We start from the raw sequence: 16,843 nt of genomic DNA on the forward strand, positions 1-16,843 counted from the left end.
CGTAAATAGGAAGTTCATACACCAAAAATATAGTCCATTCAGAAAACAAAATAAAATTAGTAATAGATTACATTTTATATCTAAAGAATAATTGTAGATATGAACAGGTGTAATTCATTTCATTTTGTCATGACAAAGATGCGATTTAAAACAAGTAGAAATTTATAACTGCATCACTGCAAATTGCGCGGAATGATATATTCGATGTCACTTCCTAGTTCGGTCGACAGGTGCGATGTTGTGGAAACAAAGCATAAGTTGGAGACTTTGACAGGTAGAGGCACTTGACGAATGTTGCAACGAATGTTCAAATAAAAAGATTTGTTAAATTATATATTAAAAACTTCTAATATTTTTAATTTGAACGGACACGTATCTTTAGATGCAGAACGTGTGTTGTAAACAATTTCTAGTTTCAGTTTCAATCTGTTGGATACATTACAAGGGAGGTAACTCGTATAATAGATATATCCTGACTTTTTGGTTAAAAATTAATTGGAAAATATTGAATAATATTGCGCTCTATAATAAAATTTAGGAATATATAGCACAGTAGAAACACTTAGAATGGGATACCACACGACCCACCTTTGACGTAGTTAAATAAAGTTAAGGATACTTACAGGTGCTTGCATTTTATGTATATTTTTAAAGTACCCTAAAATTCTATGGGACAATGCTGGCAATTTTGCTGTCCCAAAACCTATTTATAAGCCGGGTCCTAACATTTTGTTGACGGATGGCTGATAGGATACCTTGGCTATTCATATAATATTATACGTAGACACACATAAAACCTTACTCCATAAGCTCAATTCTACCACAAAATTATGAAAAGAATAATAGAACCCCCCAATATGGTTAATTAACTGAATTCAAGTAGTATCAATCCATATAAGAATTACGAACTATTATAAATTGGCATCAGACGTTCCGCAAAACAAATGATACCACGCAGAATTTATTGCTCTTATAGTGAAAACATAAAATAGATGACATAGGAGAAACGATAAGTTCGTCCAAGGATTTATAAGTCTCACTTATAAATCATTGGTTCGTCCTTCCGTTATTTCATTTTCAATGCTCTTTTACAACCAACTTTGTATGTAATTACTCTTGGTTGCCAAATATAAAAGTATATAAACAATAAAATGAAGCAAAGATCTTCGAGTACCTTTACAGAAAAAAACAACAAATGTTTTAAACGAGCACCCTGTGGAACACACGCAGTGAAATGTAAAAGCTTGTTTTACACCTACTCGGTGCTTTCTCAATGACGTAGTTATTTGTCATGCTAATTGCCATTATTGTAGTTTACTAATCTTTAAAAAAAAAAAAAAAAAAAAAACAAATAAAAAATTAAAAACAAACAAAATTAAAAACAAACAATGGTCAAGGAGTAATTATGCAGAATATCATGGGAAAATAAGGGTTAAAAACGAGCTTAATTCGGGGCGTATGTAATGAAATGTACTTGCTGAAAAAGCCCAATTAACTGGAAAGCACCGCAGCCAGTGGACTAACACACAAGAATTTGTGACATGTTCATTAAGGATGGAACAAATTCTCGAGCTTTCTGAAATAAGTCCTCTGTTAGTAGAATAACCCGAAGAACCGTGCATTAAAAGGTTCAAGAGGAAGACAACGTCCAGAGAATGAGTTAAACGCCAACTTCTCTCTGGAGATTCTATGAATTCATAAACAAAAAGAAATTGAGAATGATGCTTAAATATGTTTACATTGTATTTAATTCTTTTACCAGTTATTTTTTTTACGTTTATGAAGAGTTTTAGCGAAACTCCTCACCAATGACCCAAGGCTACATAAAACGCTTATGCTATTTCCCCGACCACCGTTCTGTTTCAAATGATAAATTTATATTCGAGGTTTTAGATATACACAGAGGTTTTCGTTCTTCTAATTACAACTTTGTAAGCCATTTGTAATCAATTTGGCTATGTGATTGTAGTTTGTTAACCAGAGTATATAATACATATAGGCCTATTTATAAGTATTGATATTGATCAATGGGAAGAGAAACATTTCGAATTGTCCTGTACACAACCTTATTCGTTTTGTTTCACATAATTTATTTCTGGCTTTGCAAGATTTTCCATTGTTATTGAATATGATGTCATTTAGGGAGTTTCAATTGGATCTATAAATTACACTCCAATATTCTTCGGTTAAGAAATTAGAGTTACCTCCCGTTCCATACTGCCAAACCGCCAATGACTATATATAATAAAATCGTAAAGTTCCCCCCAATACGTGATGAGCTTTAGATTTCTCTACATTTTGGGAAAATTTTAGAACTCTATCAGAAAAAAACAAGGTCTTGCATAGTTTAGAGAATAGTTCGACTGTTTTCGGCAAATGTAAACTTGTAGTTTCTTTTCGTAGCTATGCGGGCGGGAACATTAGGCTATATAACACATTCTATTTTATGAAAAATGCATTGGAACAAATTTAGATCATCTGCAGTAATCCATCTGCTGTCGAACACATCTAACCTTCTGTTTTACTCTGACATAGTCCAGAGGTGGATATAACGACGGTAATATTGACCCCTGGGGTATCGAACGAGGATGTATGGGATAAAACCAATGATATATAAACTAGTCTTACGTTCAACCGATCAAGTTAGAGAAATTCACTTTTGCTGAATGATTTATATAGCCATATGATAGACAGACAACTAGATACTATTAACGATCTTAATAGTATCTAGTTGTACTTACCACACAGTCAGTTATAAACGTAAGTCAAAATTCTCGCGATTACAATTGAAAACCAACCAACCAACCAACCAACCAACCAACCAACCAACCAACCCAACCAAACCCCCAACCAACCCACCACCATTCAACCAAACAACCAATCAACCACCAACAAGTCAACCGACCAACCAACCGACCGTCCAACCAACCAACCAACTTACCAACCAACCAACCAACCGACCGACCCACCAACCATTCAACCCACCCACCAACCATTCAACCCACCCACCAACCATTCAACCAACCAACCAGTCAACCGACAATCCAACGAACCAACCAACTTACCGACCAACCAACCAACCAATTAAACAACCAACCAACCAGTCAACCGACAACAACCAACCAACTTACCAACCAACCGACCGACCAACCAACAAATCAACCAACCAACCAACCAACCAGTCAACCAACCAACAAACCAACCAACCAACAAACCAATCAACAAACCAACCAACAAACCAACCAACCAAACGACCGATTGACCGATTGACCGACCAACCAACCGACCAACCAACCAACTTCTCTCTGGAGGGAATTTAAATCCTACATTCAGCAGGAAGACCAAGCAAATGTCCTCACCAACGATTTCCTTACCTAATGTAACATGAGGCCCGGAATCGTCTCTTTGTAAATACCAGAGAAACTATGGTGAGCTATGGTAGATACAATTTAAAAAAAAAGCAACAATATTAATCGAAAACATACGTTTCATTTTAATTTCATTTGGACAATTGTCATAATATTCAGGAATAATTTGATTTTATATGCTACATTCTATGAATTCATTAACAAAAAGAAATTGAGAATGATGCTGAAATATGTTTACATCGTATTTCTTTTAGGATTTTTTTTTACATTTATGAAGATATTAGCGAAACTCCTCACCAATGACCCAAGGCTACATAAAACGCTTATGCTATTTCCCCCGACCACCGTTCTATTTCAAATGATAAATTTATATTAGAGGTTTTAGATATACACAGAGGTTTTCGTTCTTCTAATTACAACTTTTTCAGCCATTTGTAATCAATTTGGCTATTTGATAAAACAAAGTGTTTACCATCTCCTGTGATCTTGTAGGCCTATTTATAAGTATTGATATTGATCAATGGGAAGAGAAACATTTCGAATTGTCCTGTACACAACCTTATTCGTTTTGTTTCACATAATTTATTTCTGGCTTTGTAAGATTTTCCATTGTTATTGAATATGATGTCACTTTGGGAGTTTCAATTGGATCTATAAATTACACTGATATTCTTCGGAAAAGAAATTAGAGTTACCTCCCGTTCCATACTGTCAAACCGCCAATGACTATATATAATAAAATCGTAAAGTTCCCCCCAAAACGGAATGAGCTTTAAATTTCGCTACTTTTTTTGGATTTTTTTAGAACTCTATAAAAAAAAGGTCTTGCATAGTTTAGAGAATAGTTCGACTGTTTTCGGCAAATGGAAACTTGTAGTTTCTGTTCGTAGTTATGCGGGCGGGAATGTTAGGCTACATAACACATTCTATTTTATGAAAAATGCACTGAAACAAATTTAGATCATATGCAGTAACCAATCTGCTGTCGAACACAGAACCTTCTGTTTTACTCTGACATAGTCCAGAGGTGGATATAACGACGGTAATATTAACCTCTGGGGTGTCGAACGAGGATGTATGGGATAAAACCAATGCTATATATACTAGTTTTGCTGAATGATTTATATAGCCATATGATAGACAGACAACTAGATACTATAAACGTACTTAATAGTATCTAGTTATACTTACCGCACAGTCAGTTATAAACGTAAGTCATAAATCTCGCGATTAAAATTGAAAACCGACCACCAACCAACCAACCAACCAACCACACCAACCAACCAACCAACCAAACCAACCAACCACCACATCCAATCCATCCATCCATCCACCAACCAACCAACCAACCCAACCAACCAACCAACCAACCAACCAACCAACCAACCAACCAACCAACCAACCAACCAACCAACCAACCAACCAACCAACCAACCAACCAACCAACCAACCAACCAACCAACCAACCAACCAACCAACCAACCAACCAAACCAACCAACCAACCAACCAACCAACCAACCAACCAACCAACCAACCAACCAACCAACCAACCAACCAACCAACCAACCAACCAACCAACCAACCAACCAACCAACCAACCAACCAACCAACCAACCAACCAACCAACCAACCAACCAACCAACCAACCAACCAACCAACCAACCAACCATCCATCCAACCACCAACCATCCATCCAATCAATCCATCCACCAACCATCCACCAACCAACCAACAACCAACCAACCAACCAACCAACCAACCAACCAACCAACCAACCAACCAACCAACCAACCAACCAACAACCAACCAACCAACCAACCAACCAACCAACCAACCAACCAAACCAACCAACCAACCAACCAACCAACCAACCAACCAACCAACCAACCAACCAACCAACCAACCAACCAAACCAACCAACCAACCAACCAACCAACCAACCAACCAACCAACCAACCAACCAACCAACCAACCAACCAACCAACCATCAACCAACCAACCAACCAACCAACCAACCAACCAACCAACCAACCAACCAACCAACCAACCAACCAACCAACCAACCAACCAACCAACCAACCAACCACCAAACCAACCAAACATCCAACCAACTAAGCCCAACCAAACCAACCAACCAACCAACCAACCAACCAACCAACCAACCAACCAACCAACCAACCAACCAACCAACCAACCAACCAACCAACCAACCAACCACCAACACCATCAACCAACCAACCAACCAACCAACCACCAACCAACCACTCAACCAACCAACCAACCAACCAACCAACCAACCAACCAACAACAAACCAATTAGTCTCAACCAACCAACCAACCAATAAATCAACCAACCAACCAAACCAACCAACCGACCACCAATCAACCAACCAACCAACCACCCAACCAACCAACCGGCAAAACAACCAACCAACCAACCAACCAACCAACCAACCAACCAACCAACCAACCAACCAACCAACCAACCAACCAACCAACCAACCAACAACCAACCAACCAACCAACAATCCAACCAACCAACCAACCACCCAACCATCAACCAACCACCCAACCATCAACCAACCAACCAACCACCCAACCAACCAACCAACAAACAAACAAACCAACCAACAAACCGTCCGACCAGATTTAACTTATTCACTAAGCATATACATGCCGTTTGGTTGGTTGATAACGTTTAATGTCGTAAGTAGGAGCAGAAGCTACTTCTTTAATAGACTGGCTTGTCTTAACTGGAAATTAACTGTGCTATTCGTTATCATATTCCTTCGAAATAATACCAAATGTACTACATTTTTTAAACGATGATGTTGATCAAAGGCCGGAGTACCCAATGACGGGACGGGAAAAAAAACACCGACCAGCATCCAGTACATGGAAACTGTCCCACAAAGGATTCGAAATCGGGACCAAGAGGAGAAGCGACTGTGGTAATATGCGTGGCCTCTTGCATGTCATGACGTCATTGTATTAGCCCATTGCGCACACTTTACCGCAGCAAGATCAAAGCAGTCAAAGGTATGAAATAATTTTAAACGGACGAGGCATAAGAAATACATGTATGTTATGAGTTTCTTTTATTTCTGCAACGCCTTGATTGCTTCGGTTTATTGAAAGTACCAAATATTTCCGATTGCAATTATAATTTACATGCACATGTTTTGATGAGTGAATACTAGTAGTTATATGACTGAGCTTTATTGATAATCTCTTTGTGATAGCGGTTAACTATTATAGCGCTGGCTCACTGAACCGTACTACAGACGACATCGAATTTAGGTAAAAATAAAGAAATGAGAAAACGTACACCACATACGTCAGGTTTCAAAAGTTCCAGAAACGTACTTATTAATAAGGAAAATTTTGAATGAAGTCAATGGCTTTCTATACGGCACATAACCTTGGTTTCATTAAGATAATCATTCAAATGCCTGTGGGTTAGTAACCAGTTACTATCATGATAATCCAATTTCATTATACTATCACCGAAAATAATATTCTGTACGTGTACAGACGTCTCGTGTGTCTGCAGGTGTTTCGTACATCATTCCCGATGTAACTTTACGCTAAATTTTGTTATCTTAAGCCATTTCGGCCAGTTTTAGAACATTCCACCTAGCTGAAGGATGGAGATTATACGGTTGACGTTAGGTGGTCTATGTATTTAAAGAAAACACAAAAAGTCATAAAGAACTGAAGCATTTCTATAGGTTTGTTTCTTTTCTTTTTCTTCCTTATTTCTTCTCAATCATGCTCTGCATTAACTTTGTACCTGTCGTCCCCGTTTTGTATTATCTTAAACTTTTTTGGTTGCTTCGGTTTTTTTCTAATAAAGTTTTCCTCCGAACGTCTCTCTTGATATCGTCTAATTTTTAGCATCGAATTGAGACTTATTTCATATGATCTTTATGAATTTAAAAAGATGACTAAATTAGAATATTATCATTTTTCTTCTTCCCAAATGACTTCCTTCTTTCCATCGTCTCCCTTGACACCTTGACACTGTCTCATGTTTGGCCTACGCTCGCTCCTCTGAGGAAGGCTCTTCAGGGGCTCTGGCCCGTGGCCGAGACACACCATATTCGTTGACATGTTTCAGTAAGAAGTAGCACTATAAAAAGGACAAACGATTCACTAACACAAGAAGACAGCACGAATATACCACAGCCTCCCAAAACACACTATCACAAGGAAAAACAATACGAATATACCATAGCATCTCAAGATATACAAACATTCACACCAAATTGCACACACGCAGGTCGCCTTTTTAATGAGTCTGGCTATTGAAAGAACCAAATTGTTCCTATGGCTCCGTGCCCCACACCCCAAATTTCGGCCACACAATAGTTGATGGTGAGAAACGTAGAATCAGCTGCTTGGCAAACATAATTAATGGATCTATACGACTGATAAGTTACCAGTTGTCTTGTAAGATTCTCAAAATACGCACGTGCTAGAGAGGCAATTGATTCAGTTAACGCTTGTCAGACGTTTAACTATTATAAACGATTTCTTTGTTTGAAAATAACGGTATGAAAGGATATGTTTTATATCACATTTTCGATTTGTCTAATTTTTCATACACATGTAATTCTTATGCTTATTTATCATCCTCTGCCATGCGTACATTTTCGTTCAAACGACTTCTTCTCGATAACTGAAAGGCACAGGATAGATACTGCAACTGGGCCTGTAGCATGCAGCGATAAAGGACTATCATGTGTGTTCAAATGAATGACCTTGACATTCATTCAAGATTACAATGATCAAACATACTAAAGTTCCTGTCATTATGTAGTAGCCCTAGATCTATAGCATAATAGGATGAAGGAGGGCTACCCTACCTTGAAAGTCACTAAGGTCAAATATGTAAAAAAAATACTATAACAACATCTCAGTAAATGAAAGGCCAAAATACCTGTGACGTACCGGATAAAGCACTCCAAGTTTGTCTATTCATTTGAATGGCATTAATCTACTTAGTCCCAAACATGTATGTCAGAAAACTTAACAACTTTTACAGAAGATTTCTTAGCATGCGATGCCTTAGTCAAAGAGAGGCATTTTCACGCGAATTGTTTGTTGTTTATTCTAAGATTTTCCTCACTACTGTATATTTCTACTGTGTTGTATTGGTCAGGTGTTTGCAGATATTACACCGTTGCAACAGATTTGGCAGGCCTCTTATTATCAGGTATTTATCTGTAGTTTCTATACACTTGTGTAATTAATACTAGGCTAGTACGCATCATTCTTTAAAAAAAATGGTATTTTATTGGAAACAACGATGTGTTTTTTGTGATTTAATTATTCACCTCATCAACATCTATATCAATAACTGTATCCAATGATATATTTGTGGTTTTCTGTCTGTAGAACATACCAGAACAGCTAACTATAAATTCAAGCAAAGTAATCAGAACTTGTCAGAGTGAACGCTAATACATCATGTAACAATAGAATTGGGCATTGACGTACATGTTCGAAACATGACGTTTGACTAAATGTACTTAGCAAAGCAAGCTGAGGTAATCAATACCTTTAAATCTAGAGTTGTACATCCGTGTACTGACCCAATTCACAGACAATATTATTAACCTACTCGCACTTAATCCGCAGAAAAATATATTTTCAAAGAAGACATCATTAGTAATTTATTGATTTCATAACAAGATGTCTCTCCCAGTGATTGGTCTCTTGCGTTCAAATAGGGCTCAAAGCGATTTGTTCCTTGTCAGAGACAATACAAAATTGTTTATTGGTAATTGCAACGAGTCTTCGGTATTTTATTTATCAAATGTTTTGCTTTGTACCTTGCTGGTACGCCACGTAGCCGAGTTATGATTCTTGCAACTATACAAGGGCGTAACTTATTTAATTTGACCCAATGCTTTATATTCTAAACATCCAATATTTAATGTTTATGTACTCAAACTGTGAAATAAATAAGTAAATCAAATAAATTAAAACAAAAAAACAAACACAAAAAACGGACAAAAGCCAACTTTGTTCGCATGTAGTGTGGAATTACCCACATATATTAAACTACAGTGTACATTACATTTTTCTGTTAAAGATGCTCCACCGCTGACGAATAGTTTTCATTTCTAAACTGGAGGAAACGATATAGTATTTTTCTTCAGTTACAAAACATTCTTAATTTACACCATTACCATCATTGAAAAGTTTGAGTTCTTATTTTACGTCAAGATAAAATATTAAAAGTACTTATATTGTAATAGCGTTCCAAAAAAATCAATGTTACTATGCCATATATGGAAGTATATTTGTGCTAATAAGACACATTTATACACACGATTTAGCATCAGTTATCTATGTAACGCCGAAGCTGTCTTATATGGTTCAATTATTCTACAGGAATTTGTGTTTTTTTCAATATATGGTATCATTTTACCAGAGATTTTGATTAAATCTCTGATTTTATCAATATTTGATTTTAATTGACCATATATCAAATATATCATTTACTTCAACTATTATCACGTGGTCTATACGTGGTGTGTTACACGAATTAAAATGGCGGCCGCCAGCAGTTTTGACAGAAAAGGAGGTAAGTCACTGAAAATTCTCTTTGTATCGGCATGTTATAGTGACGAGCACATGCCATACAGAATTCTGGACAAATCGATGCCCTAGTTGTGTAGCAACTCTCTTATATTGTTGTATCCTTGATTACCAATTATTGTTTGAAAACTACCTTTAAGTACTTATTGATTAATATTTTTAATGTTAAGACAAGAAGTCTACTCATAAATACTAAGTGAAGCATGGTCGTTTCATTAGTTTTACTTATATCATTCTACACAGTCCCTTTTTATCCGGTAGCATTCTGGATTCATTGCTTCAAGACTTCTCCCATCAGATACATTGGAAACTCTTTTGTGTCGCATTCTACTTGTAAATACCGCTCCCTCTTTCAGTCGTCATTTTCTTCCAGTTTGCTAATTCAAGTCATGATCTCTGAAAAATGTCAAATACGTATTATTGATAGTATACATACTGATTGTTTGTTATTTGTAAACTTAATATGCTTGTGATTTTCCGTTTTGGAGGTATGATAAGTATATGTCACCCTTAATTGGTGACAAGAAACCCTTTATGTTTTTCTGTGACTAATTAAGTTTCAACAACTTCAGCTCATTCTGTAACACTTTTACTTGTAAAACTGATAAGCAAACAAATCTTAACATTACGAACGCTTAAAAACATATTAAACGTGTGTTTTAGATACCCTATATCTATATATTTGCGGTCAGGAAACGGCCTGACTCGGACAAACTCTGAAAGTGTTATTATTATGACATTGCTCAATCTTCCCGTTTGTTTTCTCAACCAGATGATCTGCAGCCATGGCTTTGGTGCAGTCGGCTGTAAATGTCCTGGATATTATGATAATATGTCACTGAGATATTGAACGATATTCCATTTTATTCCATTTTAATTTTAATTGCCTACAATAGCAAATAACAAAATGTAAGTTATACTACATCATTTGGCTGAAAAGTATCGTGTCAACTCATCAATCCAAAACGGTATGTGTTTACTCATCATTTTACAAAACCAAAGAATAAACAATGAGCATGATGTTTTCTGTCAGAAAGGTTAGATGTGCAATTGAATGTAAACTATAACATTTAGACAATATCACATTTATAGCGAACGACGTCAATAAAACCCAGAAAACGTACGAGTGTATTTGCGTGTAAACTACCAATCCTACTCCGAGCAAAATCGCTTCGATTCAAATTTTTAGTCCGAATGTTACAGAAAAGTACAGAGCGTTGCAACGCAAATAAGGTATCGCTTTGTCTAGAATTATGTATGACATATGCTCGTCACTATAAAAATGTCTATACAAAGAGTATTTTCAGTGACTTACCTCCTTTTTCTTTCAAAACTGCTGGCGACCGCCATTTTAATTCGTGTAACACACCTAATACAGACCACGTGATTCCCCTCCGTGTCATCGATTTCATCATTATTTGATTTCTAGAGATTTACATTTATCATTGTTTAATTTGGTATTATATCATTTTCATTTATCGCTATGTTATTTGATTTCTTCTTTTCTTATTTTATTCTCTTTTAGTAATTTATGATTCATTTCTACTTTACATTATTCACAAACATCATTATTTGATTGCATATATACTTTATATGGTTATACTTTTCCATTATTTGATTGTACTTTTCGATGGTACATGTATATAAATAAGTGATGTAAGCGTATCTGCGATTCGGATTTAGAACTTTTTACCGGGGTAATATATTTTATATATTTCATATACTTGAAGAGATTGAAGGGGGCCGCGGTGGTCGTGTGGTTAAGATGTCTCAACATATTACCACAAGCCCCTGGGTCACGAGTTTGAATTCAATGTGGGAAGCTGCCAGATAATGAACTCTGTTCGATGGTTTTCTGCGGGTACCCCGGCTTTCGTTCAACAACAAACCTGGCACGTCCTTACATGACCATGGTTGTTAATAGGACGTTTAACTAATTAAACCCAAAGCAAAGTATAATTTAATTATACGAGATTGCAATAGCTTTCCATAGTTATTGTTCAAATAATGGGCGTCGTTTATGCTCTGTCGGAACTGGAGGCTATGTAACTAGTACATGGAAATTTTATGTGAATGTACTTTTGTCGATCCAGACATATCATTCTATCAAGCATTATATGCATAAATCACATTTAATAAAACGATGAAAAATCTAACTTATTGTTACGAGAAATCGTATAGTTAGTGTCATTATAATTTTATTACCTCTTTACAGTCTGTTGTATGAACAACTGTATGTTTCATATTAAATCAGAACGTGCGTTTTAATATGAAACATGCAATTATACGCCAGAACATTCTCTCATATTCTCATGAGTATGCTTGTTGTGACAAAACGTTATGCCGAATAAAAAGATGAGGAATATCGTTAAGCTGGTAATTTATGAAATTTAACTAACAAGAGAATATCAAATTAAACAAGTTCAATTTTCCGTGATCTGACATTCAGGGTTTGTATGATTCCACAATTTTTTAATATTTCGCATAATCATTTAGGTTTTTTTGCAATCAAAAATTCCCCACAAAATCTCGAAAATATCATCCCGAGAAAATATTCGACTATAAGGTATTGAAGTCAACATTATAGCACATGTTTTTATATCTGAACAACACTGTCAACACCATGATTTCCACTTTATGTTAAAATTGCTGACGCCATGCAATAAACCTTTGGTCTATAAATACTTGTACAGGAAAAGAGGAAACATTTAAATGAATATTATTCAGATTTATTTATGTTTAAGCGTAGTTTTGCCTTGTGTTTCTGCCGATAAATTATTTTAGGAAAGTTTAAGAGTGTTATCAAGTGGGCAACGCTCGCAAAAGTAAGCAGTAGAAATCTCGTGCTTTCTCACAAAACATCGCCACAAAACACATGACACCGATCGAAGTCATCGTTTATTTACTCTAAGAGTGCAGAACCGAGGTTGAGTTTCCTGATAATCGTTGGGAGTATATTCCCAACCTCCGACGTTGTACTACTAAGCCTTAGACAAGCTTAACAAAATAAACTTGAACGGTTATTTTTTCTTGGGTTATGAATTTCTCTTTATTCTTATCTGTATGTACATGTGTATATCCAATTTATCTCAAATTTTATACTTACATTTATCTCTCGTCCATGTAGAGATAATTTCAAAGACTTATGTTTGGAATCGGAACATCGTTTATTTGTTTAGCTCAAGGTTTGATATAAATATTTACGTTTTTAGTGCATTCTTGGATAATATGTCTTTTTACTAACTGCCAAATAAAATTTGAATGCTGCACCACTTTGGTGTAACTTGAACCATCACCTTAAAGAGTCTCTTTTGAAGATATAAAGATTCGGAACATACACGCGCAATATTTCTTCACGTGAATTTCACGTGAGTTTTTTATATGAATTTCACGTGAAGACACTTTCGCGTGATTTTCACGTGAAATTTCACGTGAAATTTTCGTGAGCATATTCTTTACGTGAATTTTAAGTGAATTTCATTCATGTGGAAATTTTCACGCGGAATAATTCACTTTTTTACCTCGGTTCACGTGAAATTCACGTGAAATTTTCATGTAAAATTCACGTGAAGAAATATTGCACGTGTATGCATTTAGTATACCAGTGAGATGACCCATCCGGATCCCGTAGAATCTATCATTATAATGATACAGTTTGGAACGAATGTTCAAATGGTTATGTATTGCATGTTGCAAGAGTTATTACAGATTGAGATACTGGAATGTCGTGTAAGTAATGTTGAGGGGTGACCGGCAAGGGTAGGTGCATGAAATACTATCGTAGCCAAAATTTTGTAATCGAAGTTGCTTTCGATATTTCTAAGGTTTCCATAATGTGGACTTGTTTAATATATTTATAAACAGATTTATTCGATAGCTGATAAAAAAGGATGTCTTAGAAGATCAACAGATAGAGAAAAATATCCAACATTAGTATTGTATGGAAGACCTGATAATCTTTAAAACAAAAATGACGAGAAAATATCACCTGATCGGCTTTAAGAAATTTGATAAGATACATCTTGCAGTGGTGAAGTCAACGCAAACAAAATCACTTCAGCTTTATGTCTATTGAATTATTCAAAACAGCAGTCACTCATCAATACCCTCTCATGGAATTATTTTCTCTTCAAAAATCCAGAATGCGAAGTACTAGAAATTATATCAACGAAGTCATCCTTACCGAACTAACATCGACAATAACGTCTATTCCGACGTACAATGTAGATGATAACGTCCCGATTTGTTCTTGTAAATGATACAAGTAATTCAGAAATGTTTAGGTTTATGTTATTATATAGTAGAAGTTCGATACATCGAGAACTTCGATTCATAAAAATCATCCATGGGTTAGGTAATGTTATATAGTGAAGAAATTCGGAACCAGACAAAAAGTTCGATACAGAGAGAAATTCGATTCATCGGAGTTCGAATCATCGAGTTTGACTGTACAAGTAAATCAGAAATGTTTTTATGTTTTATATGCATGCAAACTCAGGACCTAAATTAACCTATTAATTCTTTTAGACACATATCAAAAACGTTCTTTATTTTCCATCTTTATTTTCCAGCATTTTCATTTTCATCTTTAATGTAGATGCGAATGGTGCTTTAGCTTTAGCATTTGTATTATTTCTGAATTTTCTACTTCAGATTAGAGTGTATGAATGTTTTTAATGAGCGGGCGCTGTTTCAGCTATGCATGCTGGATAATCTGTAACAATTAAACGCACTGATGGACCGCTGAGAATGTCTTTGACTACTGATATGCACAGTTTGTTTAATGTCAATCACTTTATTATTGTATCATAACGGAATTTCCGGTCGTTGTAATATTTTTCTTGTCGCGGTATAAAATCCAAAGACGTTGAATAGTTGTTCAAATACGAATTTATTACATTACTTTTTTATGAGTCGGAAGGCGATTTCCGGTTTTCTTAAAATCTAACTGCAGAGACCGAGCTCTAGATCTGAACTGATTACAGAATATAAGACATGGCGTTAAATGTACAATTGATAAAATGGATGACACCTGCATGTAAATTGTATAACTCTATTATGACTGGTCAGTACTTAAGCAGGTGAGATGATAAGCTCATCGATTTTCGAAGTTGTGTCATATTATAAGTAAAACAAGTAAGACAAGCTTTAAAGAGTTATAAAGACACTATGAATAAATTACAATTAACCATATGTAATATCTAGAGTAATTCACACTAAAACAGACGTGAATGGAGACGTGTACAAAATGTAGCTTCAAACTACTGAAGTAATCCACAAACTACTCTTTATAAATCTGTGTGTCTTCTTTAATGTCGATGAGGTGTAGATGGTGTAGAGTAAAGCTGAACGCTGAATTGTGGATTCAGTACTTTATTCCAGATAACAAAAATGGACAACATGAACGCGACAGGTCCCTAAGGCTACAGACAGTTAAACATGACCAACATGTTACCCTTAGCTATGTATTACAAGGATACTAATAACATTTCTAAATTCTAACTTTTCCATATTACATCACATTATATCATGTCACAAGACGAAAATAAAGTTACGAATGTTTGTGGAAATCAAATTAAATAATTACTTAATTGAAATATTAACCAATATTAACAAAACACATAATGCAGCACTTATATCATAAAATTATTTATGAAAATTGTATTGAATTGCATGGCATCATATTGGAAACAGCTTATATTTATTTGCCCTTTTTGTATCTATGATATATTGAAGTCTGTGTATAACCACTTTTATATCCCGAATGACATACTTTGAATGGGGTTTAAGACTTATTTTTCCATGGTTATGTCTTAAACGTTGATTAGCTTGACACGATCAATTCCAAATTCGATATTTCCAGGGAAAAACAAAATAAAGCATTGCTAAACCTTTGATCGAAGTTTCTTCACAACTTTCTTGGCTGAATACTACAATTACACATTAGTTTTTCCTACCTGGTTCTATCATCTGCTCTTTGTGTAAGTTTCTCGATATTCGTGTCACGTATAGGATGTTTTATTTCCATTTAACTTAGAATTCAAATAAAACACCATGTACTTCATTGTGTTCGACATGTTATTTAATGATTTCATCATTTAGGAGGCTAATGTCTGAAACAAAACCATTTCTGCGTAAAATATGACATTTACAATGATGTATACCGCTATACAGTATTTTAATAAGATTTTTTATATGTGTGTGATAAGATTATTGTCATGAAAAAAATAAAATGAAAAATAAATAAAAATAAAAAATGATAGTCTTAAAGGGCCACTACCTTTCCGAAACGGCTCTTAATTATTAAACTGTGAATGTAAAACGAGATCGATAATTTTGTAGAGTCACAAAACTTATTAACTTACCGTTAATATTTTACGTATCATCACCTTCTGAACAATTTGATTTAAATCAATAAAATGTTAATTTTCATAAGGCGGGTCGACTTATGTTTCCCTCCGTCGTCCTAAATTATGCGCGGTAGTTGACTATCACTGCGCCAAAAGGCAAAACAGCGGAGGATATCTTGCATAAGTTCGGTGTTCTAACGAATCTTAATAATTAAATCCCAAATCAGGTGAGAAACCTTTGTTCGCATAGGATCTTTTTGAAATATAACAATTACATTTCTATTTCTTTGTATTTTATTGTCAAAGCGCTCTCTAGGTTTTACTTATAATATACGTGCCGGAGGAATCGACCATTCGGCTTTCGAAACCTTTCAGACCTTAAAAGAATAAGGAGGCAAGTTTATCGCCTAAGTCTGTTTAACATGTTCACTTATCTCGTATTGTTTAAAGAAGCTCCATCGCTGACAAATGGTAATTTTTTACTATCAAAAACAGGAGTAGACGATTTAGTATTT

The 16,843-nt window shown here is 35.3% G+C and overlaps 1 protein-coding gene across 1 annotated transcript; it reads left to right on the plus strand.

Annotated features, from left to right (window-relative positions):
- The first annotated feature begins 204 nt into the window (after positions 1 to 204).
- Positions 205 to 3,320, plus strand: LOC138324425 (spore coat protein SP85-like). The gene is made up of 2 exons (XM_069269490.1): positions 205 to 274; positions 2,749 to 3,320. The coding sequence occupies exons 1-2, from the start codon at positions 205 to 207 to the stop codon at positions 3,318 to 3,320; spliced, it is 642 nt and encodes a 213-aa protein (XP_069125591.1).
- The last annotated feature ends 13,523 nt before the right edge of the window (positions 3,321 to 16,843 follow it).

This window comes from Argopecten irradians, chromosome 5, assembly GCF_041381155.1.
Source record: "Argopecten irradians isolate NY chromosome 5, Ai_NY, whole genome shotgun sequence".
In the NCBI taxonomy this organism is placed as follows: Eukaryota; Metazoa; Mollusca; class Bivalvia; order Pectinida; family Pectinidae; genus Argopecten; species Argopecten irradians.

Bases quoted from the DNA above. Each gene is read 5' to 3' on its own strand.
- LOC138324425 (XM_069269490.1), top strand. From the start codon at position 205: ATGTCACTTCCTAGTTCGGTCGACAGGTGCGATGTTGTGGAAACAAAG. The intron at 275-2,748 runs GTAGAGGCACTT...CTTACCACACAG, and splicing joins TAAGTTGGAGACTTTGACAG to TCAGTTATAAACGTAAGTCA.